General features: G+C 41.9%; 1 protein-coding gene across 3 annotated transcripts in view; it reads left to right on the top strand.

Annotated features, from left to right (window-relative positions):
- The window catches only part of LOC139233819 (breast cancer type 1 susceptibility protein homolog), a 105,655-nt gene that overhangs the window by 62,500 nt on the left and 16,693 nt on the right, over nt 1–26,462 (top strand). For 2 of the 3 annotated variants that reach the window (XM_070864370.1, XM_070864368.1), the window contains 9 exons: nt 1,226–1,406; nt 5,002–5,149; nt 6,506–6,681; nt 10,836–11,182; nt 13,501–13,588; nt 14,351–14,428; nt 14,672–14,712; nt 17,013–17,096; nt 23,004–23,061. In XM_070864370.1, coding sequence (XP_070720471.1) covers nt 1,226–1,406; nt 5,002–5,149; nt 6,506–6,681; nt 10,836–11,182; nt 13,501–13,588; nt 14,351–14,428; nt 14,672–14,712; nt 17,013–17,096; nt 23,004–23,061 — 1,201 coding nt within the window. The remainder of the gene's footprint in view (nt 1–1,225; nt 1,407–5,001; nt 5,150–6,505; nt 6,682–10,835; nt 11,183–13,500; nt 13,589–14,350; nt 14,429–14,671; nt 14,713–17,012; nt 17,097–23,003; nt 23,062–26,462) is intronic. The other variant, XM_070864369.1, reaches the window with a different exon arrangement.

The raw sequence follows: 26,462 nt of genomic DNA, 5'->3' as shown, positions 1-26,462 counted from the left end.
AGGGTATTAATGAGGCCGCACCTGGAATACTGCGTGCAGTTTTGGTTTCCATATTTACAAAAGGATATACTTGCTTTGGAGGCAGTTCAGAGAAGGTTCACAAGGTTGATTCTGGAGATGAGGGGGTTGACTTATGAGGAAAGGTTGAGTAGGTTGGGCCTCTACTCATTGGAATTCAGAAGACTGAGAGGTGATCTTATCGAAACATATAAGATTATGAGGGGGCTTGACAAAGTGGATGCAGAGAGGATGTTTCCACTGATAGGGGAGACTAGAACTTGAGGGCATAATCTTAGAATAAGGGGCCGCCCATTTAAAACTGAGATGAGGAGAAATTTCTTCTGAGGGTTGTGGATCTGTGGAATTCGCAGCCGCAGAGAGCTGCGGAAGCTGGGACATTGAATAAATTTAAGACAGAAATAGACAGTTTCTTAAACAATAAGGGAAAAAGGGGTTATGGAGAGCGGGCAGGGAAGTGAACCTGAGTCCATGATCGGATCAGCCACGATTGTATTAAATGGCGGTGCAGGCTCGAGGGGCCGTATGGCCTACTCCTCCTATTTTTTATGTTCTTTTCTTTTATTTAAATTTCTGTTGAAGAACCAAACTGAAGGCTTGTATAGACAGAGCTGAAATTAGATGATTAAATATTGCGTGGAACATGATGGTTCCTGTACCATTTGGACCAGCGAAATGTCGCCTGTGGAATGTAACTGGTCAGGGTTGAATTATGTGGGCTGTAATGTTAAATCGATATCCAAGAGTTATTGCTCAATTAACTTTTAGGAGTGAGGAAGAAATTTCCCAGAGCCACATCTTGGAAATTTTATCTGTAAATATTCCCCTCCCTCGTGACATAAAGTTGGATGAAGCCCCTGATGGTGCAGTTTGTATGTGGTCAGTTGGAAGGTGCAAACTTGGAGTAAATAGCCTTATCTAGTCGCATACTCTTGCGTTCTTATTTAACACTTCAGGAAAATAATTGATTTTTTAGGTGAAAGTTGATTTTTTTTTTAATAATATCTGTCATCACTGTGGCAATAGGATTAAAAATTCTATTCTAGAAAATTTGAGACAAAAGATCTGTTGAGAAGCAAGTATCTTTTGACAATAGAATAAATCACATTGTTCAAAATGTTTTATTAAACTAAAATCACTAGAGCTGCATTTAGTGCAACTTTAAAAAAAATACATTTTAATTGGAAACTTTGTTTCACCTCCAAAGCAAAGGAATGCAATACAGAATAACATAGAGAAACTTGAACATGAAATGGCTGTGCTCGAGGCAGCCCTGAATCAACATGGAAGCCAGGACACTGAACACTTACTCTCAATGAACCATCCGGAAGACCGTCCTGAATTACTTGAACACCAAGAGAAAACCGACAGTTCATTGATAGAAAAGGGTAAAGTTCTTAAACCGTAAATAAAAATATAAAACTCCACAGTGGCCGATGGTGAGAGTTTTATTAGGCTGTTTTTGTGTAACTACTTTCTCAGACATTTACAAAAGTTGAATATTAACAGATGAAAATGGCTTGTGAATTAAACTAGGTGAACCAGCAAAAACAAAATCCTTCAAAAACAAAATACTGTGGTTGCTGGAATCTGACATAAAAACAGAAAATGCTGGAACTCTCAGTAGGTCAAGCAGCATCTGTGGAGAGAAACAGAGTTAATGTTTCGGGTCTGTGACCTTCTGTCAGAACTGTGAAGGGTCACAGACCCGAAACATTAACTCTGTTTCTCTCCACAGATGCTGCTTGACCTACTGAGATTTCCAGCATTTTCTGTTTTCAAAACCTATTCTTACATACTTTTATAAATTAAAATCACCTGGGTGATTTAAAAAAAAATGTCCGGGAATAATTTTGAAATCACTTCATTTATATAGTATGGGCAGTTTGTGGGACATTAATTTTAACATTTATCATATAACGTAGAGCAATTGGTGTCCAATTTGAAAACTTAACTTTCCAAGATCGATTTGAAGCCAAGGAGTTGTGCATACATGTCATTATATTTCAGATGATCTGCTGAATTTACAGTATTTTTTGAACACTTTATTGCTTCAAGATATGAGCAGTCATGTGCATAATAGTAGAAGAAATTGAGCAGAGTACAATGAAGCATCATTTGTTATGCTTAGAAAGCAGTTAAATTGAAATCTTTCTCCACAGAATACAATTTAAACCTGTAATTAAAAATGGTTTAGTCATAGTACTCTAGATAAGCTGAAACTTCTCGCTGTCAATTTCTATTCATTCTCATAAGAAATACAGCTGACTCTGCAAAACAGAAATCCAGAATGGAACTAGCCAGTTTAAAAATTAAATTGCTTTGGACGACTTCTCTTTTAATACTAAAGATTCTCATTTTAAGGCTCTGTATTTTAATTTTATATGGAATTCCTGAAAAGATTTAATCTGCGCACACACACACACATGTTTGGAATGAATGCAGGGGAACCTTTGATATCAGCCTTGACATTAAATCTCACTTTAACAGAGATTCAGTGGAGTGCAAATTTTCAGAGCAGTATTGGTAGAGGTTGGGATCAAGTCAATTGCACTCTAAGGATGCTCTATATATAAGGAAACAGGAGGAAAATATGTCTCCCTGCTCTCCAAAAATCACCATTTTACCCATCTGACCCATGCCATAGTTGAGCTGGCAATGTTTGATGTTACTGTGTGTAGTGAAGAAAGCTAGTTCATTATGTAGTGGATGCCTTTTTTGCCTATTTTCTGCCTGAGGGTGCTAACCACTTGCTGGGTATGGTTCTGTGGTTGCTGTTCACCCTCTGGTACCTTGCCTAAGTGATTATTATTTATTCATGAGCCACAGTGAATTCTTGCAGGGTATTGAAGCACCAGGGGCATCACATTCAAGCAGGGTTCTGCCCTGGCCTAACAACCCAAAGTCCCACTTCAAGCAGGGGTTGCTGGGTAATGATCAGGAGCAAGAATTTTTACTGCCTTGCATTTTGGAGCACTGAGGCTACTTCTCCCAACTGAGATCAGCTTAACTCTGCATAGACTGGGAATCGCACCTACAACCTTCCTCGTCTGTAGGGCTCAGCCAGTCATTGGCTAAACCTGTGTTTTTCAACTGATAACTTCATGCACATTATTTTTTTTTTAAACTTCTCCATTTCCCTTTGTAGCTTATCCTATCTTGTCTTCAGTTCAGAAGCAGATCTGTCCTGTCAAACTGCCACTAACAAAGCTGGTATCAGTTTTGTTCTGTTCTAAATTTACTGCAGAGGCAAACAGATCTTTGGGAGCTGATGACAAAGATACTTAATGGATTCACATTTTAGTAGTTTCAAATGAATTCCATCTGGAATCAATGAAATAATTGCATGTAGATAATAGCACTCTACCTTGCGACACCACATGTGGCTTTTGACTCATTCGTCGTCATAGGCAGTCCCCCTGAATCAAGGAAGACTTGCTTCCACTCTTAACATGAGTTCTTAGGTGGCTATACAGTCCAACACGAGAACCGCTACCATTACCATCACGTGGATAACCATAAGGTATGGTGTCCAAAAGCATCCCAGTGTTTTTGTCAGAAACACATACGATTGATTAGCTTGGGATCTTGTACCTGTTTATAAAATGCTATTCCAACAAGGATTTCAAGCTCTTAACTGCAAATGGGTTTCCAAATGATCATTTATTTGTTGTTGAGAATTAGGTTTAACGCAAGACTATTGCTACAAGATAGCAGATGTAGTATAGTCTTGAGTTAGTCAAATCTATACCCTGGCATCTGATGCAACAAATGTAATCGTGAGTGCAACTTCCTTTTGAAGAGCAGTTGAATTAATGTTTCTTCCCTTTCCAAATGGTTTTTAATCATGCCAGATCATTAAGGTCAAAGAAATTCTCTATCAGCTACTTCTATATCATTTTTTTTTTTAAATCCACCACATTTATCATTCTTGTGGCCAACTATCTGCCCCATTGGTATTCTCTAGAAACATAGAAAATAGGTACAGGAGTAGGCCATTCGGCCCTTCGAGCCTGCACCACCATTCGATAAGATCATGGCTGATCATTCACCTCAGTACCCCTTTCCTGATTTCTCTCCATACCCCTTGATCCCTCTAGATAGACCGTATCTAATGACGTGTTTTCATCCAGTGCTTTGGCATGGTCGTGCGGGTTTTGAAAGGATGACCAACAATTTTTAGTTATTGCCTGTGACGTTTTTTTTTTTAATTCAGACCCTATATATTTCACAGGCACAAATAAAAAATTCAGTAATCTGTCTGTGAAAACCACTTTATATTTTATTCAAATTGTGCTTCTGAATTTACTCATAGCATCTGTCACTTTTTCTCCACTCTACCCCCCCCCGAATTCTGAATTATTTCATTAACTTTGAAACTTATGCATGATTTCCATTAAATCCTTCAGTTTGTTCTACATTGCAAGACACTTCCTTACTGCTGTAAAATTACCACTTTCTGCAAATTGTCGGCTTACTACTACGTTAAAATAACATTTAACATAGAAATGTGTTTTTTTTTTTAAATAATATATGCATTTTCTTATGTGGGTCCAGACCCTCTTTTTTTTTTTTTATTCCCTGATTTTATCCCTTGTTGGTTTTCCCACGCCTCTTAGACCATTCGCATTAAGGACAATGGGAGATCTTAACTAGAAAAGTTAAGATTTTTAACTTAACTTAAATTAATTAAAGAACAAATCCATACATATTACACAGGTAGCAGGGTATCACCAGGTTACTTTTTATCAGTTAGACAAACCTTCATAATCCACTTGCAGCATTTATGAATTATGCTGGTTTTTTTAAATATATGATTTGATCAATTTTTGTAATCACATTGTTTAAGAAGAAAATATGAAATTTCAGCATTATCTAAAACCATGCGGATACCATTGGGATGAAAGGCTTGCTTCCGTGCTGTAACTTCCATGTATAGTTAAAAGTATATAATTACAAACCCCTTGTTCCTTGTGTTAACAGTTACTGCTGCATTTCACCTGGTGGATACTGAGCATTTGCAAAGCAGATCAAAATCAAAATGTCTTCCAACAATTGAGGCCATAAGACCTCAACCACAGCTAAATACAAGCATAACCTTTACACATGGGGACAAAGAGCAGACTGAATGGTAAAGTTCCAAAATCCAAATGGTTTCTAAAATATTTTGTTTCAATTTGCGTACATTCCTGACTAAAGAAATAACGTGTAGGTGTTGAATGTGTGTACAGTCTTTCTTTTTCTTGTATATTTGAATAGCCATAACGGACAGTATGTTTCCTTGCTGGATGCTGACCAGTCCGACATTTATTGTTGTCCTGCAATTATCCAACATTGTCCTAACTTGATAACAACAACTTGTATTTATATAGCGCCTTTAACAGTAAAACATCCTTCACAGGAGGATTCATAGGAGTATTCTAACACAAAAAAAATAGATTAAATGGCATATACTTGTTCCCTAATGAACTACAAAGAAGTATGCAGCCAGTAGAGGTGGCTACTAATTATGACCCATGTTTGATTTAAAAGTTGTTGAAACTAATAATTCTAATTGGCTGCTCCACAGGATAACTAATAGAGTGAAACAGAAAATTATAAATGCTGGAAACTTGAAATAAGAGAAAAATTTGCATTTATATAGCGCCTTTCACTACCACCGGACGTCCCAAAGTACTTTACAGCCAATGAAGTAATTCTGAAGTGTAGTCACTGTTGTAATGTAAGAAATGTGGCAGCCAATTTGTGCACAAACAGCAATGTGATAATGACCAGATTGATCTGTTTTTAGTGATGTTGGTTGAGGGATAAATATTGGCAAGAACACTGGGGATAACACCCCTGCTCATCTTCGAAATAATGCCATGGGATCTTTTACAGCCCATCCGAGAGAGCAGATGGGGCGTGCGTTTAACGTCGCACTCCCTCAGTACTGTACTGGAGTGTCAGCCTAGAGTTTTGTGCTTAAGTCTCTGGAGTGGAACTTGAACCCCACAACCTTCTGACTCGGAGGCGAGGGTGCTACCCACTGAGCCACAGCTGACCCGTTTATAAAAAAAAATCCCAGAAATGCACAGCAAGTTGTTCAGAATCTGAACAGAAGTTTAATGTTTCAGATAGTGCTTAACCAGATGATAGTTCCATTGTCTCTTTGTTTTCTCCAAGTATGAGTTGAGCCATGGTTTGAGTCTTATCCTGAAGTACTGTTACTGGCAGCATTATCTCTGCCAAACAGTTTGTCATAGCATTGGAAATATTCCTGTGTGAAGTATTGCCGAAAAAAGAATGTTTGGCACTGCTTTTCTGGTTACAAACAACAGCTTAGTTGGAGTATTTTGTAATGTTCGTGTGTTCCAAGTATCTTGGGAACGAGAATAAATAGATAAACAGAATAACTGCCTTGTGTTAATGTTGCACAAACTTGTAGATTCCAGATTATTGGACCAACATATTTTTAACTGAGTCATTTTTTTTCCCCTCTTGTCAGCCCAAAACCTCTTATGGATTTGGAAATTAGGCAAATACCAGAGAGATTTCAAGCAGTGAATGGCTCGCTTAACCAATTCCAATCTAAAGCACGTTCTCCAGGAGAAATGCCTTGCTCTCCCAGTGCAGCACAAAAGAAAGAGGAGATGAAGGAGCAAATAAACTCGGAGAATGAAGGTATTTTTCATATAAAGGAAAGCACACAGAATCAAAAGATCCACAAGAGTTTACTTTAAAGTCAGGAAAAAAAATCTAAATATGTTCGATATGCAACAAAAGCACCACAGTAATGTAACACAAAACAATTGGTGCAATCTGTAACGATTTGCCTAGGAGTGGAGCAAAGTGACATGGCACAGTCTGCATGCTTTAAGTATTATCTTGTCCAAACCTCCAATTCATAAGCGCTGCAGAGATCCAGCTAGCCTGAACTTGTAGATCTTGGGGATTTTGGCTCAGGGTTCTGCAGAAAATTGGTATTCTCTTGTTTGTATGTAGAGGTTAAATAAATGAAAAATGTATGGTTTTCCTCCTTCATTCAAAGCACTTCAGCTTCCACAATCAAAACTCTCACTTCATTCTACTGGTTGATTATTCTACTCTGGCACTTTTTGAAGATCCCTTTATATATTCTATGTTCTTTTTGAGGGCTCAATGCTATATTTCCCCTTGTGAACCATTTGCAGTGGCACCAGCTGCTGCAAAACATGGCTTGCAATATAACTGGGACAGTTTTATAGCACAGTGATCAGAAGCTGGTATTGGAGAATTTCTTCAGGAGACGATTCAGAAATATATAAATGTGTTGTTACGGTGGTTTGAAAACTTTGCAATGGTACCATCCTCTTTTCCCAACCCCCCCCCCCCCCCCTCGCCCCATACCTCTGTTACAGATGCTAGAGTCTCCAAGGGGTGGGGGTGGAGAAGGAGCTCAAACCATGAAGACCTAATAATGTGCTGCTTGGTACACATTAGTGCTGCAGCTGGGGCAACTCTGCTTTCTCCTCCCTAGGACATTTTTTTAATTTGTTCCTGGGATGTGGGTGTTGCTGGCAAAGCCAGCATTTATTGCACATCCCTAATTGCCCTTGAGAACATAAGAACATAAGAATTAGGAACAGGAGTAGGCCATCTAGCCCCTCGAGCCCGCTCCGCCATTCAATAAGATCATGGCTGATCTGGCCGTGGACTCAGCTCCACTTACCCGCCCTCTCCCCATAACCCTTAATTCCCTTATTGGTTAAAAATCTATCTTTCTGTGATCCTCAACTGCTTCCTTGGGTAGAGAATTCCACAGATTCACAACCCTCTGGGAGAAGAAATTCCTTCTCAACTCGGTTTTAAATTGGCTCCCCCCGTATTTTGAGGCTGTGCCCTCTAGTTCTAGTCTCCCCTACCAGTGGAAACAACCTCTCTGCCTCTATCCTGTCTATCCCTTTCATGATTTTAAATGTTTCTATAAGATCACCCCTCATTCTTCTGAACTCCAACGAGTAAAGACCCAGTCTATTCAATCTATCATAAGGTAACCCCCTCATCTCCGGAATCAGCCTAGTGAATCGTCTCTGTACCCCCTCCAAAGCCAGTATATCCTTCCTTAAATAAGGTGACCAAAACTGCACGCAGTACTCCAGGTGCGGCCTCACCAATACCCTATACAGTTGCAGCAGGACCTCCCTGCTTTTGTACTCCATCCCTCTCGCAGTGAAGGCCAACATTCCATTCGCCTTCCTGATTACCTGCTGCACCTGCAAACTAACTTTTTGGGATTCATGCACAAGGACCCCCAGGTCCCTCTGCACCTCAGCATGTTGTAATTTCTCCCCATTCAAATAATATTCCCTTTTACTGTTTTTTTTTTTTTCCCCCAAGGTGGATGACCTCACACTTTCCGACATTGTATTCCATCTGCCAAACCTTAGCCCATTCGCTTAACCTATCTAAATCTCTTTGCAGCCTCTCTGTGTCCTCTACACAACCCGCTTTCCCACTAATCTTTGTGTCATCTGCAAATTTTGTTACACTACACTCTGTCCCTTCTTCCAGGTCATCTATGCATATTGTAAACAGTTGTGGTCCCAGCACCGATCCCTGTGGCACACCACTAACCACTGATTTCCAACCCGAAAAGGACCCATTTATCCCGACTCTCTGCTTTCTGTTCGCCAGCCAATTCTCTATCCATGCTAATACATTTCCTCTGACTCCGCGTACCTCTATCTTCTGCAGTAACCTTTTGTGTGGCACCTTATCGAATGCCTTTTGGAAATCTAAATACACCACATCCATCGGTACACCTCTATCCACCATGCTCGTTATATCCTCAAAGAATTCCAGTAAATTAGTTAAACATGATTTCCCCTTCATGAATCCATGCTGCGTCTGCTTGATTGCACTATTCCTATCTAGATGTCCCGCTATTTCTTCCTTAATGATAGCTTCAAGCATTTTCCCCACTACAGATGTTAAACTAACCGGCCTATAGTTACCTGCCTTTTGTCTGCCCCCTTTTTTAAACAGAGGCATTACATTATCTGCTTTCCAATCCGCTGGTACCTCCCCAGAGTCCAGAGAATTTTGGTAGATTATAACGGTGGTGGTGAGCCACCTTCTTGAACCGCTGCAGTCCGTGTGGTGAAGGTACTCGAGCTGTTAGTGGGAGGGAGTGAGTTCCAGGATTTTGACCCAGCGGCGATGAAGGAACGATGATATATTTCCAAGTCAGGATGTTGTGTAACTTGGATGGTGTTCCCATGTACCTGCTGCCATGTTCTTCAACGTGGTAGAGGTCAGGGGTTGGGAAGTTGCTGTCAAAGAAGCCTAGGCAAGTTGCTGCAGTGCATCTTGTAGATGGTACACACTGCAGCCACAGTGTGCCAATGGTGAAGGGAGTGAATGTTTAAGGTGGTGGATGGGGTGCCAATTAACTGGGCTGCTTCATCCTGGATGGTGTCAAGCTTCTTGAATGTTGTTGGAGCTGCAGATGGAGAGTATTCCATCACACTCCTGACTTGTGCCTTGTAGATGGTGGAAAGGCTTTGGGGAGTCAGAAGGTGAGACACTCGCTGCAGAATACCCAGCCTCTGACCTGCTCTTGTGGCCACATTATTTTTGTGACTTGACTTCTGGTCAATGGTGACCCCCACCCCCTGCTGGATGTTTATGGTGGGGGATTCGGTGATGGTATTGCCATTGAATGTCAAGAGGCAGTGGTTAGACACTCACTTGTTGGAGATGGTCATTGCTTGGCATAAATGTTACTGTGTCAACAGTGCTCTAACAGTCCTGCCAAATACTCACCATGGAAGGTAGCCAGAAAGTGAAAATGCAGGTAAAATGCACCAGTTTATGGCTTGATTGCAAGTGAAACCTGACCAGCTGAAGATTTGTTGGATCCTTACTTTGGCAGATGACTTGAGCTCTTCCTTGCAATTCATCAACTTTGCTGCACTGCATCTAAGTTGGGGTTAAATCTTTATTCAAAATGGTGGGGCACTTTTTCATATACAGGTGCAGCATCTAAAATCCAGGACCGAGGCCATTCGGATTGCGGGCTTTCGATTTGTTTCTGACGTCATGAATCCGGAAACGCCCGAGCTCAGGTTCGGGTAGTTCTGGATTTTGGAACGTCAGAAAGGGGGGGAGGGGGGGGAATTCCCGCTGAGGAGCTGTTCAGGCGGGGGATTCCCGCTGAGGAGCTGTTCAGGCGGGGGATTCCCGCTGAGGAGCTGTTCAGGCGGGGGATTCCCGCTGAGGAGCTGTTCAGGCGGGGGATTCCCGCTGAGGAGCTGAGAGGGCAGCCTGGCCTCGCCGAGGTGGTCGTCGTCGGGCAGGGCCTCGCCGAGGAGGCCCCGAGGTAAAGGCAACGGCGGCGAGGCCCGAGGTCGGCAGGGTCGTCTGCACCGGATTCCAGAACGTTTTGTGGATTCCGGACAACCCTGCCACCAATTGTCCCAGATTCCGGAAACTCCGGATTCTTGACGCTGCACCTGTATTCACAATGAATTATTCTATAACTAGTCCTGAATAGTGATCTTCAAAAAAGGCAAGTTTTCAAACTAGCAAATAGGAAGCGGTTAATTGAGTGTGAAATCAATCTTCTCTTTCCCTTAAGTATTGCAAGAACTCCATGCTTAAATGGCGTAAAATTTATCTTTTTAAAACAACACTACCACACTGGATCATCACTCAGTCGTTGCCTAGTCTTGACTTCTCTAAAATCCCCTTTAGGAGCTCTGCCAGCTAAATTCTATGGGCAAGGATTCTTGTCCAAAAATGTCCAGGTTCTACGCCTTTTACAACATTGCTAATCAATGTGTTTGTTCTTCAAGAAAATGTTGATGCTGGTGGTGAGGAGCTGCTAAGAGACGTTGCATGGACGCAGGAATTCGAAAGCACAGGAAAGAGGGACTGCGTTTTGGTGCCAGTTAGAAGTCCTTCCGTGTTGTCTCTTGTGGTGGGATGTCAGCCTGCACAGGGCAAAGCTGGCAGCCCAAGCATGTCACAGCCCCAACACCAGACGAGCCACCAAAGGGCAATGTCCTACCTGACGCAGAACAGATCTTCTCTTCCGTTGTCTCCTGTTTTCAACAAAAGTTCAAACTCCACCAAGAACGCAGTTGTGACAATTCAAAGAAAAATGTCCTTTGTGGCTTCAGGGCTGAACAAACATGAAATTGTAAGTTTAAATCAGTGAATGTTAATATTTTCAGAAGCAAATGAACATTTTAATCCTCTGCAAATTTAAACACACAGTGCCATTAACACTGTCTCCTGGGGAAAAGCTAACAGTTATAAATAATTAACTTTTTTTTTCTGCCTTTCTGTTGACTCTCCACTTAATTTTGTTGCAGCCTTGTCTGATCAAATCTCTTGAGCATTGACAATGAGGAATTACTGAAACTGACCATGGGAGGGAGCTGAATTAACAGTTATGATCATCAACCCAGAGGTAGTTCAGCTTTCCTGTTAATTCAGCTCCTTTATACTGTTGAGCTCAGCAACTCTTTCAAGCTAGTTCCCCCAATGTCATCAGCACTCAATTGTTAAAGATATTCCACAAAAATACTGCAGGAGGATAGAAGCGAGCAGGATGTTAATGGTGATGGCATCTATTTAAATTACCTATTAACTTGTCTAAATTTGTGGCATTTACCAAGATGCAACAAAATATGCTGCGTAACTTTACATTGTGACGTTCATTGGCAGAACGTGCAGAGGTTCTGGGGAAATGTGCATATTTTGAGACACTGAGTGTCCCTGAACTTCATTATTGACTTACTGAAAGCACATGACATGAATAAACCTGGAATGAAGCCTGACCCCACAGAAAATTGCTGTAAAATAAGTGACAAACACTGCAGTATTAAAACCAGAGTACTATATGCCTCTTAGAATGATATCTGATTATTGATTTTCTACAGCTATATAATGCAGAGTATCTGAAATCTACAGACACAAGTTTATTATAATGGAGACGAGTTCTTTGTAATCAAGCCTATTCCAGAGGTTTGACTTTTGCAAAATCCAGTCCTGGTTTTTGGGTTGCTCCTATCTTGCACCTTACCATCCACAATGATATCTAGTTATTAAAAGATGATAATTGTTCCAGCATAATAACCATTTTGTGTCAAATAGCAGATATCTGCGCATGAGTTAAACGCTTTATTTCCATCAGAGTTTCGAGGATGTTGTATAGTGTAGGTGGCAAAGTTTGAGCGCATCTGCTTGATCGACTTACTGTGCATCCTTAATCTCACTTTTGGTATTTTCTTTGCTTTATATACAATACATAATGTATTTCTTTCATTCCTGGTGTGCAGTGGGTCCACTTTGTTGTCTATTCTAAGGTTGAAGTGAGGTTGAACTGTTCCATGGTCAGAATAGTCAAAATTATGTAAAATTTGAGTTTGCCACACAGAATAGCCCTTTAAGAAGCCAATAAAAACAGAAATTGCACAGTTAAGCAGGGGAGGAAGGAAAAGAGGAGAGGATGGAATTCAGCCGTGTTTTAATTTTTTTTTAAAAATGTGTTTGAAACATACTATTGGAAGAACTCATCACTTTAACTTGCCCACAATATATCCTGACACTAGGCACAAAAGTGGTCGAAATATATAATTCATCTTGGGGTAACCTATTGCGTCAAACATACACAGAGCTAGAGCTAGAAGGCAAATATAATTGGAATTCGAGAGCTCTTTTGAGATGTCATATTTATATGCGTAAACACATGCTGGCATCTTTGCTTTCAACACGAGTACGGTAAAAGCTATGAAACCAATTTTGAAGTTAAAATGGATAAAGGATTAATTTATATATTCAACCATTGAATGTGGCTGTTATCACACATACTGAGAGAAATGCTAAAACCTGACGACCGTGACATTGCTCAGTTCTGTATGCTAATGTCACTGATGACAGGGAACTGACTTTGATGGAGTATCGCAGTTAAACAATGAGATGTAATTATCTACAAGCTGAGCCACTTTTTCCTGCCCACTTTAAAAAAAAAACATAATTTGTGGGATAACCTCATTTGCCACCAACATTCTCTCTCATTCATGTTGCTGAGGATATCCTTTGGGTTTTGAAAGCACCTTTTTTCATTGTCAATTTGCCAAGGGATCTCGCTTCCTTTTATGTTTGTTAAAATTATACAGTATTGTATAAAAATTTAAGAGTTGGGTTCAGTAAAGGTGCTGGATTATCAGTGCCGCGAGGGTGGGAGAGGTTTCCAATCCTTGATCTTATTATCCTACTTACTGCTTTTATAAGTGTGGACCAGACTGATCCACCTATCTTTTCAGAAGACAACTTCTGGTTTGTTTCCATGTACCAATGGCATTAACATGTTTCGTAATTGAAGATCCTAGAAAAAAAATTGAGTTAATTGCAGAAGTAGCTGAATTAAGTAATAATAACTTGTCACGGTAAGAGTTTGTTATTAACTTGTGTATGTAAATGAGTCTCGTTTTTTTTCCCTCCCGACTTCAGCTATTGGTTGAAACATTTGCAAGAAAAACAGGGGCCTCGTTCCTCAGTAATTTTTCACCCAGTACAACCCATGTCATCATGAAAACAGGTGCAGTATTATTTTGCAAACTTTATAATTTTAATATTTTTGAATTCAAGGAAGAAAATGAGTGTTTGAAGTAGGGGAATCATAGAATTACCTCGAATCTACAGCACAGAAATGGGCCATTCGACCCAACTAGTCCATGCCAGTGGTTTTACTTCTCGGGAGCCTCCTCCCACTCGAATTACCTTTTCCTATCCTACCCCCATATCCCTCTAGTCCCTTTTCCTTCACGAATGTAACAATAAGTATAGGTAGAACATTCCTTCCACTGATGTGCACTAGTAGGTAAATGTAAAAATATCAAATGGGAAGCTCTCATATAGACATGAGGGAGCGGTGTATTTTTTTTTAATAAGGGCTTCTTGCTGATTTGTTGAAACACTTGCCTCAGTTTTGGTTGCAATTGTACCAAAATTGTGTGCTTAATATTTGTTTAGTTACTGTTGTTCCTAGGATCCCAGTAATATCCAAACTTTGTATGGCATGGCAATAAAAAGCAACTTAACTTGGCTGTTCATTGTGGATTATTAATGAGGCGTTGGTTTGTGCAGTTTAGTTAATCTTTAAATACAAATGCAAGATATCTCAGGATCCAAGGACAGTGTAAATTGTATACTTGCTGGTGACAAAGAATATAGAAAATAAGGAAGATCTGTGAGCCAGCTACATATGTATTGGACGTTCTGTGTTGGAAAAATGTTAAAATTATTGCCAAAACCAAGTTGGTGTGTTAATGCTGTGTTTTTCTCCTGACTTACAATTTAGATACAGATTTAGTTTGTGAGAGGACACTGAAGTACTTCATGGGAATAGCAGGGAGGAGATGGGTTGTCAGTTATCAATGTAAGTACAATTTGCTAAAGTATGATAAGTAAACTGATGTAATAATTACATTAGAAGCTTGAACCCATGATATTCTGACTCAGTGAAATTCCTACCACTGATCTAAAGCTAACGGCTACAGATCAGCTTTGTCAAACCATGATAGCCTCTCGAATTGAAAACTGATTATTATTACCTGATGACTGAAATCTTAACTCTGATTGTATCTTACTTGCAAAATTGACTGCAATGATTTGTTTTCAGGGATCATTGAGTGTTTCAGAGAAGGCACAGTAATTGATGAGGTAAGGTTGCTTTTTTTTTATAGAGAACATTAGTTTGCATTATGGTATGAACAATATTTATAATTTTGGTCAAGCAGAAATGAGTCCACAAAGGCTTAAACACCTGTAAAAGCCTCTGTTTGTACAATTGCTGAGGCTAATGACATTACTAGCTTATGGTTTGTTCATCTCCAGTGCATTACTTTTGACCATTCCCAGCCCACTGATTTGAATATTAATTTTCACTTTTGGTTATTTAGACAGGAAATTTCAGACGTGCAACATGAGGCTTTATTTTGGTTTAATGCTTTTAATAACATTGGATTAGTTTCACATCAGTTCCACCATAGCCCGTATAACCTGGGAGTGAACTCAGGATTGAAACCTGCTGTTATCCTATTCCATAGCCGTATCATTCTATCTATTTTATTACTCCCCTTTGTATATTTAATATAAACTCTGTATACCACTTGCGGACAAAAACAAATTCTGCAATGGAGATTAGATGCATAATCAATTTTGCGTTATCGGTTTGCAATACAGAAGCCAGAGCATGTGTCACTGGCTTCTTTCTAATCTTGCCACTACCATGTCCGTGTTTTGATAGTCCTATTGTATTTGGATTACAACCAGTTAAATGATTTGCATATCTGCGAATTGCAGCAAATATTGTGTACTTTGTCAAGTGTAACATTAAAGGCACCCGTGTGGTCTTGTGATCCATTTTAAGTGCTATCTTGAACAACTCTGACTTTCTGGTTGCATTAGAATCTACAATACACCAACTGAATCACAAATATGCAATGGGTTATCTCAGACAAGATGATGTTGACACCGAACAACATCATTGTACCGCAGCCCTTCTGTTTCCAAGCAAGAAAAGGACAGTTTATAGCTGAGAATGGATACATTGCTCATGTAATGACCTGAATGCAGATAGAATTTTATAATCATAAAATGATTGCTATCAATTTTATTTTTAGTCAAAAGTTTGTACCAAATTCAGAATGGAAGCTATCTGGGTTGCAAAATGCTTGCATTAGGAGGGCTATTTATTACAATGGAAAGAAAACAAGCTAACTGAAGTGGATCAATACTCGTGGTCATAAGTTTCTAATTCATCTCCCACCACCAAATCCGTGATTAAAAAATATCCACAAGTGTGCAAAATGCACTTATTTCTGTTCAGATGTTCTGACTGTTTGTGAATTATGTTACAGTTTGCAGAAATATTAGATCATATCTACCTTGATTTGCTTCACAAGGATGCTTAAGAATACATTGTAGGTTATTTTCTGGGTGATTTTTATGCTCATCACGGTGATGTGAAAAGGTGTTTCAATCCCTCAAAGCAACACCCTTCAACTGTTTGGCTACAACCTAGACTAGATGTAACATAAAGCTCCCTCTATGCTGCTGCTCTAGTACTGTAATGTGGGGCCCTTACTGGGAGGGTGTTCTCCTGAGGTGGAGGTGGTTTTATAATCTATTCAACAATAGAAATTAATTTCCGAATTTAAAATTTTTTTTCTTTTTGTTACTCTTGTGTAATCTACAAGTTAGAAAACTATTAAAATATAATGGGCTGGAAATTGCCCTGGGGCGGATAGTTCGAATTAAATTATCCGCTCCGACTACTGCCAGAATAGATGGGGCGAGAATCGATCGAAATTTGGCCCTTTTGTAAAAAATGAACTGGTGGAAGAGAGTCGGGAGCAGGGCGGATGGTGGGCGGTGTCATTTAGCGTCGCGCTGGTGCGTAGCAACGACCCTCCCCCTTCAGTTAAAGGGGAGGGACGTTGCGAGGCAGTTAGGCCTCCGCGGCGCCGACTGGGCCACTAGGGAAGGGTTCAGCCGGATCAGCGGCCAAGAGGGGGTGCCAGGCTGCCTATTGGCGGCCCGGCCGAATCCGCAGCCGCCATTGTCGGCTGACTGCAGAGACTGCCGACAATTAAGAGCGTGGCGGTAGACCCTCCCCTTTAAAGGTGTCCACACCGCCCAGCCACTGGCAATTTCCCTCACCGGGTGGAAAAGGGGTCGGCGTGCGGCCGACAAGAGGTTGGAGCACCAGACAGGGCGAAAAGTCTGGGCGTGGAAGAAACCTGTTTCTGTCGCCCCCTCAGCCCGGGAGCAGTTGCAGATGGGGTCGCACCCAGTCGGTAAGGCCTTACTGCCCCATTAGAGGCGGTAACAGGCCTTAAAAAAGGGCAATTTTGGCCCCAAAGTGTGTAGCATTGCTGAGACATTTTGGTATTGTCAAAACAAATTGCAGTTTTTCAAGCTGTTAGAATATTCTATATTTCTGTTCTGAAATGTTACAGCATGAGTTTGAGGTGCAAGGTGATGTAATCAATGGAAGAAACCACAAAGGCCCAAGAAAAGCAAGAAAAACAGCAGAGGGAAAAGTAAGATCGCAGATTGAATTCCTAATGGCAGCTGTTCTTTCCCTTTCCTCCACCCCTTTGGTGGAAGTCAAATCGATAACTGACACACATACTTGCTTTCCAATTTTTTTTTTTTAAGTGGCGACAGTCCCAAAGCTGACTTGTCTGTGCTGCCTTTTTGTCAATTGATTACTTCAATTTCTTTTGATCAAATAATTTAGCAGCTAATGGCCATCTGAAATAGTATAGATTGTTCATACCAGCTGTGCTTGCACTGCTGTGAAATGTGTATGTGGGGAATTGTAGTTTGGCTACCAGCTTAAACTTAAAGATGGAAAGTCACAGCAGTGGTTTTCACCAGAGGCAGAACAACAACTGTCTGGATCTGGTTGTCAAAACTGTTTAGAGAGTCTTATTAGTGAATAACAATTTTCCTGCACTTTACATCATCTACATTTGTTACCAAAGATTTTATTACCGTGGAGGTTTTTTCTTAATTAAATCTTGGGTTGGTAACATTTTTGTGGCAGATGCAACCCATAGCAATTACGAGATTATTCATACGCCTCTTTAGAGAAGGCTCTGTAATAAAATTTAAACCAAAATAGTCTGGAGTTACAGACCATTTCTTATCTCCTCAATTGTTAATGCGAAGAATTAAGAACATAAGAACATAAGAATTAGGAGCAGGAGTAGGCCATCTAGCCTCTCGAGCCTGCTCCGCCATTCAATAAGATCATGGCTGATCTGGTCGTGGACTCAGCTCCACTTACCCGCCCTCTCCCCGTAACCCTTAATTCCCTTATTGCTTAAAAATCTATCTATCTTTGACTTGAAAACATTCAATGAGCCAGCCTCAACTGCTTCCTTGGGCAGAGAATTCCACAGATTCACAACCCTCTGGGAGAAGAAATTCTTTCTCAACTCGGTTTTAAATTGGCTCCTCCGTATTTTGAGGCTGTGCCCCCTAGTTCTAGTCTCCCCCACCAATGGAAACAACCTCTCTGCCTCTATCTTGTCTATCCCTTTCATGATTTTAAATGTTTCTATAAGATTACCCCTCATCCTTCTGAACTCCAAGGAGTAAAGACCCAGTCTACTCAATCTATCATCATAAGGTAACCCCCTCATTTCTCGAATCAGCCTAGTGAATCGTCTCCGTACCCCTTCCAAAGCTAGTATATCCTTCCTTAAGTAAGGTGACCAAAACTGCACGCAGTATTCCAGGTGCGGCCTTACCAATACCTTATACAGTTGCAGCAACACCTCCCTGCTTTTGTACTCCATCCCTCTCGCAATGAAGGCCAACATTCCATTCGCCTTCCTGATTACCTGCTGCACCTGCAAACTAACCTTTTGGGATTCATGCACAAGGACCCCCAGGTCCCTCTGCACCACAGCATGTTGTAATTTCTCCCCATTCAAATAATATTCCCTTTTACTGTTTTTCCCAAGGTGGATGACCTCACACTTTCCGACATTGTATTCCATCTGCCAAACCTTAGCCCATTCGCTTAACCTATCTAAATCTCCTTGCAGCCTCTCTGAGTCCTCTACACAACCCGCTTTCCCACTAATCTTTGTGTCATCTGCAAATTTTGTTGCACTAGACTCTGTCCCCTCTTCTAGGTCATCTATGTATATTGTAAACAGTTGTGGTCCCAGTAGTGATCCCTGTGGCACACCACTAACCACTGATTTCCAACCCGAAAAGGACCCATTTATCCCGACTCTCTGCTTTCTGTTCGCCAGTCAATTCTCTATCCATGCTAATACATTTCCTCTGACTCCGCGTACCTTTATCTTCTGCAGTAACCTTTTGTGTGGCACCTTATCGAATGCCTTTTGGAAATCTAAATACACCACATCCATCGGTACACCTCTATCCACCATGCTCGTTATATCCTCAAAGAATTCCAGTAAGTTAGTTAAACATGATTTCCCTTTCATGAATCCATGCTGCGTCTGCTTGATTGCACTATTCCTATCCAGATGTCCCGCTATTTCTTCCTTAATGATAGTTTCAAGCATTTTCCCCACTACAGATGTTAAACTAACCGGCCTATAGTTACCTGCCTTTTGCCTGCCCCCTTTTTTAAACAGAGGCGTTACATTAGCTGCTCTCCAATCCGCTGGTACCTCCCCAGAGTCCAGAGAATTTTGGTAGATTATAACAAATGCATCTGCTATAACTTCCGCCATCTCTTTTAATACCCTGGGATGCATTTCATCAGGACCAGGGGACTTGTCTACCTTCAGTCCCATTAGTCTGTCCAGCACTACCTCCCTAGTGATAGTGATCATCTCAAGGTCCTCCCTTCCCACATTCCTATGACCAGCAATTTTTGGCATGGTTTTTGTGTCTTCCACTGTGAAGACCGAAGCAAAATAATTGTTTACGGTCTCAGCCATTTCCACATTCCCATTATTAAATCCCCCTTTTCATCTTCTAAGAGACCAACATTTACTTTAGTCTCTCTTTTCCGTTTTATATATCTGTAAAAGCTTTGACTATTTGTTTTTATGTTTTGCGCAAGTTTACCTTCGTAATCTATCTTCCCTTTCTTTATTGCTTTTTTAGTCATTCTTTGCTGTTGCTTAAAATCTTCCCAATCCTCTAGTTTCCCACTAACCTTGGCCACCTTATACGCATTGGTCTTTGATTTGATACTTTCCTTTATTTCCTTGGTTATCCACGGCTGGTTATCTCTTCTCTTGCCGACTTCTTTTTCACTGGAATATATTTTTGTTGCGCATTATGAAAGAGCTCCTTAAAAGTCCTCCACTGTTCCTCAATTGTGCCACCGTTTAGACCTTGTTTCCAGTCTACTTTAGCCAACTCTGCCCTCATCCCACTGTAGTCTCCTTTGTTTAAGCATAGTACGCTCGTTTCTGACACAACTTCCTCAACCTCTATCTGTATTACAAATTCAACCATATTGTGATCACTCATTCCGAGAGGATCTTTTACGAGGAGATCGTTTATTTTTCCTGTCTCGTTAAAATGGCTTGCTCCCTTGTAGGCTCTGTTACATACTGTTCTAAGAAACAATTCCGTATGCATTCTATGAATTCCTCCTCCAGGCTACCCCCTGCGATTTGATTTGACCAATCGATATGTCGGTTAAAATCCCCCATAACTACTGCCGTTCCTTTTTCACATGCCTCCATTATTCCCTTGATTATTGCCCGCCCCACCATGAAGTTATTATTTGGGGGCCTATAAACTACGCCGAACAGTGACTTTTTCCCCTTACTTTCTCTAATCTCCACCCACAATGATTCAACATTTTGTTCATTGGAGCCAATATCATCCCTCACAACTGCCCTGATATCATCCTTTATTAACAGAGCTACCCCACCTCCCTTCCCTTCCTGCCTATCTTTCCGAATCGTCAGATACCCCTGTACGTTTAATTCCCAGTCCTGGCCACCTTGCAACCATGTCTCTGTAATGGCCACCAAATCATACCCATTTGTAATGATTTGTGCCGTCAACTCATTTACTTTATTTCTAATGCTGCGTGCATTTAGGTAGTGTTTTCATCCTAGTTTTTAAACCATGATTTTTAGTTTTTACCCCTCCTGCAGCCCTTTTATATTCAGTGGCCCTTTTTGTTTCTTGCCTTTGGTTTCTCTGTCCTCCACTTTTACTCATCTCTTTTCTGTCTTTTGTTTTTGTCTCCTTTTTGTTTCCCTCTGTCTCCCTGTATTGGTTCCCATCCCCCTGCCATATTAGTTTAACTCCTCACCAACAGCACTAGCAAACACTCCCCCTAGGACATTGGTTCCGTTCCTGCCCAAGTGCCAACCGTCCGGTTTGTACTGGTCCCACCTCCCCCAGAACCTGTTCCAATGCCCCACGAATTTGAATCCCTCCCTGCTGCACCACTGCTCAAGCCACGTATTCATCTGTGCTATCCTGCGATTTCTACCCTGACTAGCACGTGGCACTGGTAGCAATCCCGAGATTACTACTTTTGAGGTCCTACTTTTTAATTTAACTCCTAGCTCCTTAAATTCGTCTCGTAGGACCTTATCCCTTTTTTTACCTATGTTGTTGGTACCAATGTGCACCACGACAACTGGCTGTTCTCCCTCCCTTTTCAGAATGTCCTGCACTCGCTCGGAGACATCCTTGACCCTTGCACCAGGGAGGCAACATACCATCCTGGAGTCTCGATTGCGGCCGCAGAAACGCCTATCTATTTCCCTTATGATTGAATCCCCTATCACTATCACTCTCCCACTCTTTTTTATGCCCTCCTGTACAACAGAACCAGCCACGGTGCCATGAACTTGGCTGCTGTTTGCTCTCCCCTAATGAGTCATCTCCCTCAACAGCACTCAAAACAGTGTATCTGTTTTGCAGGGGGATGACCAGATGGGACCCCTGCACTACCTTCTTTGTACTACTCTTCCTGCTGGTCTTCCATTCCCTAGCTGGCTGTGGATCCTTCTCATGCGGTAAGACCAACTCACTACACGTGCCACTTATGTCATTCTCAGCATCGTGGATGCTCCAGAGTGAATCCACCCTCAGCTCCAATTCCGCAACGCGGTCCATCAGGAGATGGATACACTTCTTACACACGTAGTCATCAGGGACACCGGAAGCGTCCGAGTTCCCACATGGCACAGGAGGAGCATATCACGTGACCAAGCTCTCCTGCCATGCCTTAACCCTTAGATACCCTTAAATTGGTAATAACAATGTTACAGTTTACTTACTGATATAAAAAGAAAAGCTACTCACCAATCACCAGCCAATCACTTACCCCATTGGCTGTGACGTCACCTTTTGATTCCTTTCTACTTTTTTTTTGCTTTCTCTCCTGCTGTAGCTGCACCGGTACGCCTTTTATAGGCCGCTCCGACGCTGCTCCCGCCTCTCACCAACTGCCGCTGACTGTCGAGCTCCCGCTGGGCCTTTTATAGGCCGCTCCCGCCTCTCGCCAACTGCCGCTGACTGTCGAGCTCCCGCTGTGCCTTTTATAGGCCGCTCTGACGCTGCTCCCGCCTCTCGCCAACTGCCGCTGACTCTCGAGCTCCCGCTGGGCCTTTTATAGGCCGCTCCGATGCTGCTCCCGCCTCTCGCCAACTGCCGCTCTTTAAGTCTTTTGATTCCATGTTTACCATCCCCATTGACTCTAATCAGCAAAATGTTTCCTGTTTTGGCCAGATAAGCAAATCTTTGTTCACCAAGGTTTGAAAATCAAAATGTTTTGCACATCCATTCATCACCAAGACTTCTTATTTCCACCTCTGCAACAGTACCCATCCAGCCCTCTTCCAATAGTGAAACCCTCATCCATGTTTTTATCACCTCTAGTCTCAACTTCCTTAACATCCTTGTTATTAGCCATCACTCCTTCACTCCATAAACTCTTGACTTGCCCAAAACTCGGCCGCCTGCATCCTGCCCTGCTAAGTCCTGGTCGCCTGTTACCCCTGTTCTCACTGATCTGCACTGGTTCCTGTTATCCCAACAAGTGAAATTTAAAATTCCCTGTCTTCGTCTTCAAATTTCTCCAAGGCTTTGCCTACTCTAATTTTGGGACCAACTCACTCTTCAGCCTTGTATCGCCTTCTCGGCCCTTCACCTTTTAACTCTGGCCTCGTGTGCCACTGGTAGAACCTTCAGCTGGCTCGGCTCCATTCTCTGGAACTCCCTTCTTAAGCCTCTCTGCCTAGTCACATCTCTCTCCACCTTTATTTTACCTTTTTGCCCAAACTTTTCTGCCCCTTCTAAAGCAGCTTGGGCCATTGTCAATGTTGGAGGTACTATATAAATGCAAATTGAGTGGAAAGACAATATATAAAGAGCAATATTGTTTACATACTTTAGTATTGAGGCAGTCTGGTGTATTTTGAACAATTGCCACAAATATATTTGCTAATTGTATTTTTTTAAAACTTGTTTTTCAGCTGCTGTTAAGCCAATATGAGATCTGCTGCTTTGGCTCCTTTACAGGTATGAGCAAAGGTAAGAACTTTTCAGTTACTTGTCAAACTCCTGTGTGAGTAATTGGGGCTAAAAGCATTAATGCCTACATTTAGATCCATGCAAGTTTTCGTAGGTTACTCTAATAGCTTTCTAGCAAAAAAAAGAATTAAACCACCCGAATTAGTAACAACATAATGTATATTATCCAGCTTTGTTGTGCAGATTAACTGTAAATTAGTACTTTATTCATGGATTTAATAAACCAGGGTTTAATGAATTCAGTTGGTGCTAGATGTTCTTCAGGATGTTAAATGTAAAATTGAAATGTGCAGCAAGAATGATGGGCTTCTGTTTATCAATGAGTGGAAGGACATCCAGTTGTGAATGGCAGTGGACAATTAAAAAAACTAACTGGAGGCAGAGGCTGCATGAATATCCCCATGCCCAATGATGGTGGAGCCCAGTACACAAGTGCAAAAGACAAGGCTGAAGCATTTGCAACCATATTCAGACACGTACTGAGTGGATGATCCATATCGGCCTCCTCCCAAGGTCCCCACCATTGCAGATGCCAGTTTTCAGCCAATTCGATTCACTTCACGTAATATCAAGAAGTGGCTGAGCGCACTGGATACAGCAGAGGCTATGGGGCCTGACAGCATACTGGCTGTGATGCTGAAGACTTGTGCTCCAGAACTAGCCGTGCCTCTAGCCAAGCTATTCCAGTACAGCTGCAACACTGGCATCTACCTGACATTGTGGAAAACTGCCCAGGTATGCCCTGTCCACAAAAAGAAGGGCAAATCCAATCTGACCAAATACCGCCCCATCAGTCTACTCTCAATCATCAGCAAAATGATGGAATATGTCGTCGACAGTGCTATCAAGCGGCACATACTCCCCAATAACCTGCTCACCGATGCTCAGTTTGGGTTCTAGCAGGACCACTCTGGTCCAAACATGGACAAAAAAGAGCTGAATTCCAAAGGTGAGATGAGAGTAACTGCCCTTGATATCAAGGCAGCATTTGACTGGGTGTGGCATCAAGGAGCCCTAGTAAAATTGAAGTCAATGGGAATCCGGGGGAAAAAACTCCACTGGCTGGAGTCATACCTAGCACAAAGGAAGCTGGTTGTGGTTGTTGGAGGCCAATCATTTCAACCCCGAGACCTCGCTGTAGGAATTCCTCAGGGCAGTGTCCTCGGCCCAACCATCTTCAGCTGCTTCATCAATCACCTTCCCTTCATCATAAGATCAGACGTGGGGATGTTCGCTGATGATTGCAGTGCTCAGTTCCATTCGCAACTCCTCAGATAATGAAGCAGCCCATACCGGCATGCAGCAAGACCTAGACAACATTCAGACTTTGGCTGGTAAGTGGCAAGTAACATTCTCGCCACAAGTGCCAGGCAAGACTATCTCCAACAAGCGAGAGTCTAACCACCGCCCCCTGACGTTCAACGGCATTGCCATCGCCAAATTCCCCCATCAACATCCTGGGGCTCACCATTGACCAGAAACTTGACTGGACCGTCCACATGCATAATATGGACGGAAGAGCAGGTCAGAAGCTGGATATTCTGCAGCGAGTGTCTCATCTCCTGACTCCCCAATGCCTTTCCACAAGGCACAAATCAGGAGTGTGATGGAATACTCTCCACTTGCCTGGATGAGTGCAGCTCCAACAACACTCAAGAATCTCTACACCATCCAGGACCAAGCAGCCCACTTGATTGGCATCACATCCACCACCATAAACATTCACTCCCTCTACTACCAGCTTACCGTGGCTGCAGTGTGCACCATCTACAAGATGCACTGCAGCAACTCACCAAGGCTTCTTTTGACAGCACCTCCCTAACCTGCGACCTTTACCACCTTGAAAGACAAGGGCAGCAGGCTCATGGGAACACCATCAGCTGCAAGTTTTCCTCCAAGTCACACACCATCCTGACTTTGAAATATATCGCCGCTCCTTCATCGTCGCTGGGACAAAATCCTGGAACTCCCTCCCAACAGCACCGAGGAAGTACCTTCATTACATGAAGTCCAGCGGTTCAAGAAAGTGGCTCACCACCACTTTCTCGACGGCAGTTAGGGATGGGCAATAAATGCTGGCCTTGCCCACATTCCCTGAACGAATTTTTTTTTTAAGTTATTCCCCAGTTACAACATCTCAATACTTTGCTGGCACAGTATACTTGCTTTTATAATTCAGTGTATCTAATACATAAATGGGGAGTAAAGCCGTGTAGAGAGAATTGGCATTGGTGTGTAGTTGGCCATTGGATTTTTTTTTGGTTGCATAGACAGACTATAGCATTGTGAACACACATGGGCAAGTGGATTTAAACTTCTTTCTTTATAAATGCCAAGAACATCTTGTGAAGCTAGTTTTTTTTGCTTTCTACTATATTTTACCAATGTTTGTACTTTAGAGGTGTAAATGGTCGATACACTGGTAACAGTTACATAATAACGAGTGTAGGCCATTCAGCCCCTGTTCGGCCTTTCAATTTGATAATGGCTGATCTGTACCTCAACTCCATTAATCTGCCTTACTCCATTCTCTTTTGATACCCTTACCGAACCACAATCTATTAATCTCAGTCTGGAAAATGTCAATTTGACCCAACATTGACTGCCTTTTGGAAGAGAGTGTTCTTGATTTCCACTGACCTTTGCAAAACCAATGCTTCCCGATTTCACCCCAACTGGTTCTAGATTCCCCCACTAGAGGGAATAGTTTCTCTGTGTCTATCTTATCAAATCCCTTCATCATTTTAAACACCTCGTTTAGATCACCCTCGACCTTCTAAACTTAAGGAAATACAAACTAAGTTTATGCAACCTGCCTTCATTAATTTAAACCTTGTTACCATTTTAACTGATGCTACTTTTCTTTTTGTGCAATTGTCTTCTCGCCCTTTCTTTTCCTATAGATATTTGCTGTTTGTTGGGGTATACTTCCATGAGTGCCAGTTTTTCCTCCTCACGGCTCTTTCCAAATGGTCATTATTCACGTGCGAGACTTGTCTCTCTCTCCCACCAAGAATTACATCTCTGAAAGGTTAACCTTTAGCCTCGATTACCAAATTTGAAACCAGATTAAACAGATCAAGGACCCGAGAGACGGCCCCTCTTTACAATGCCCATGGCCAACGAGAATAGTGGCTGCTCTGCCACGCACAACACGTGGCACTTACACTTTTCACAGCATTTGCAGAAGGTGTCACTGTCTGTAGCCGGATAGAAGTGCTTGTCAACAGCCTGTTTGACAACAGCTGAGGCCAATCCTGCCCTTGCCCCATATCCACTCCGGGGGGGGAGAAATCGAGGGAGGAGGAATTGAGCAATGATTGTAATTGTCGTTCGTTACATGCCTGATTTGTTGATAGTTAGAGACATTGTGCTTGTGCACCACACTGCAGCTCGAGTGT

Source organism: Pristiophorus japonicus, chromosome 21 (assembly GCF_044704955.1).
Source record: "Pristiophorus japonicus isolate sPriJap1 chromosome 21, sPriJap1.hap1, whole genome shotgun sequence".
Taxonomy (NCBI): domain Eukaryota; kingdom Metazoa; phylum Chordata; class Chondrichthyes; family Pristiophoridae; genus Pristiophorus; species Pristiophorus japonicus.
The sequence above is the reverse complement of the archived record's forward strand: the minus strand, read 5'-3'. Positions and strand labels throughout refer to the sequence as shown.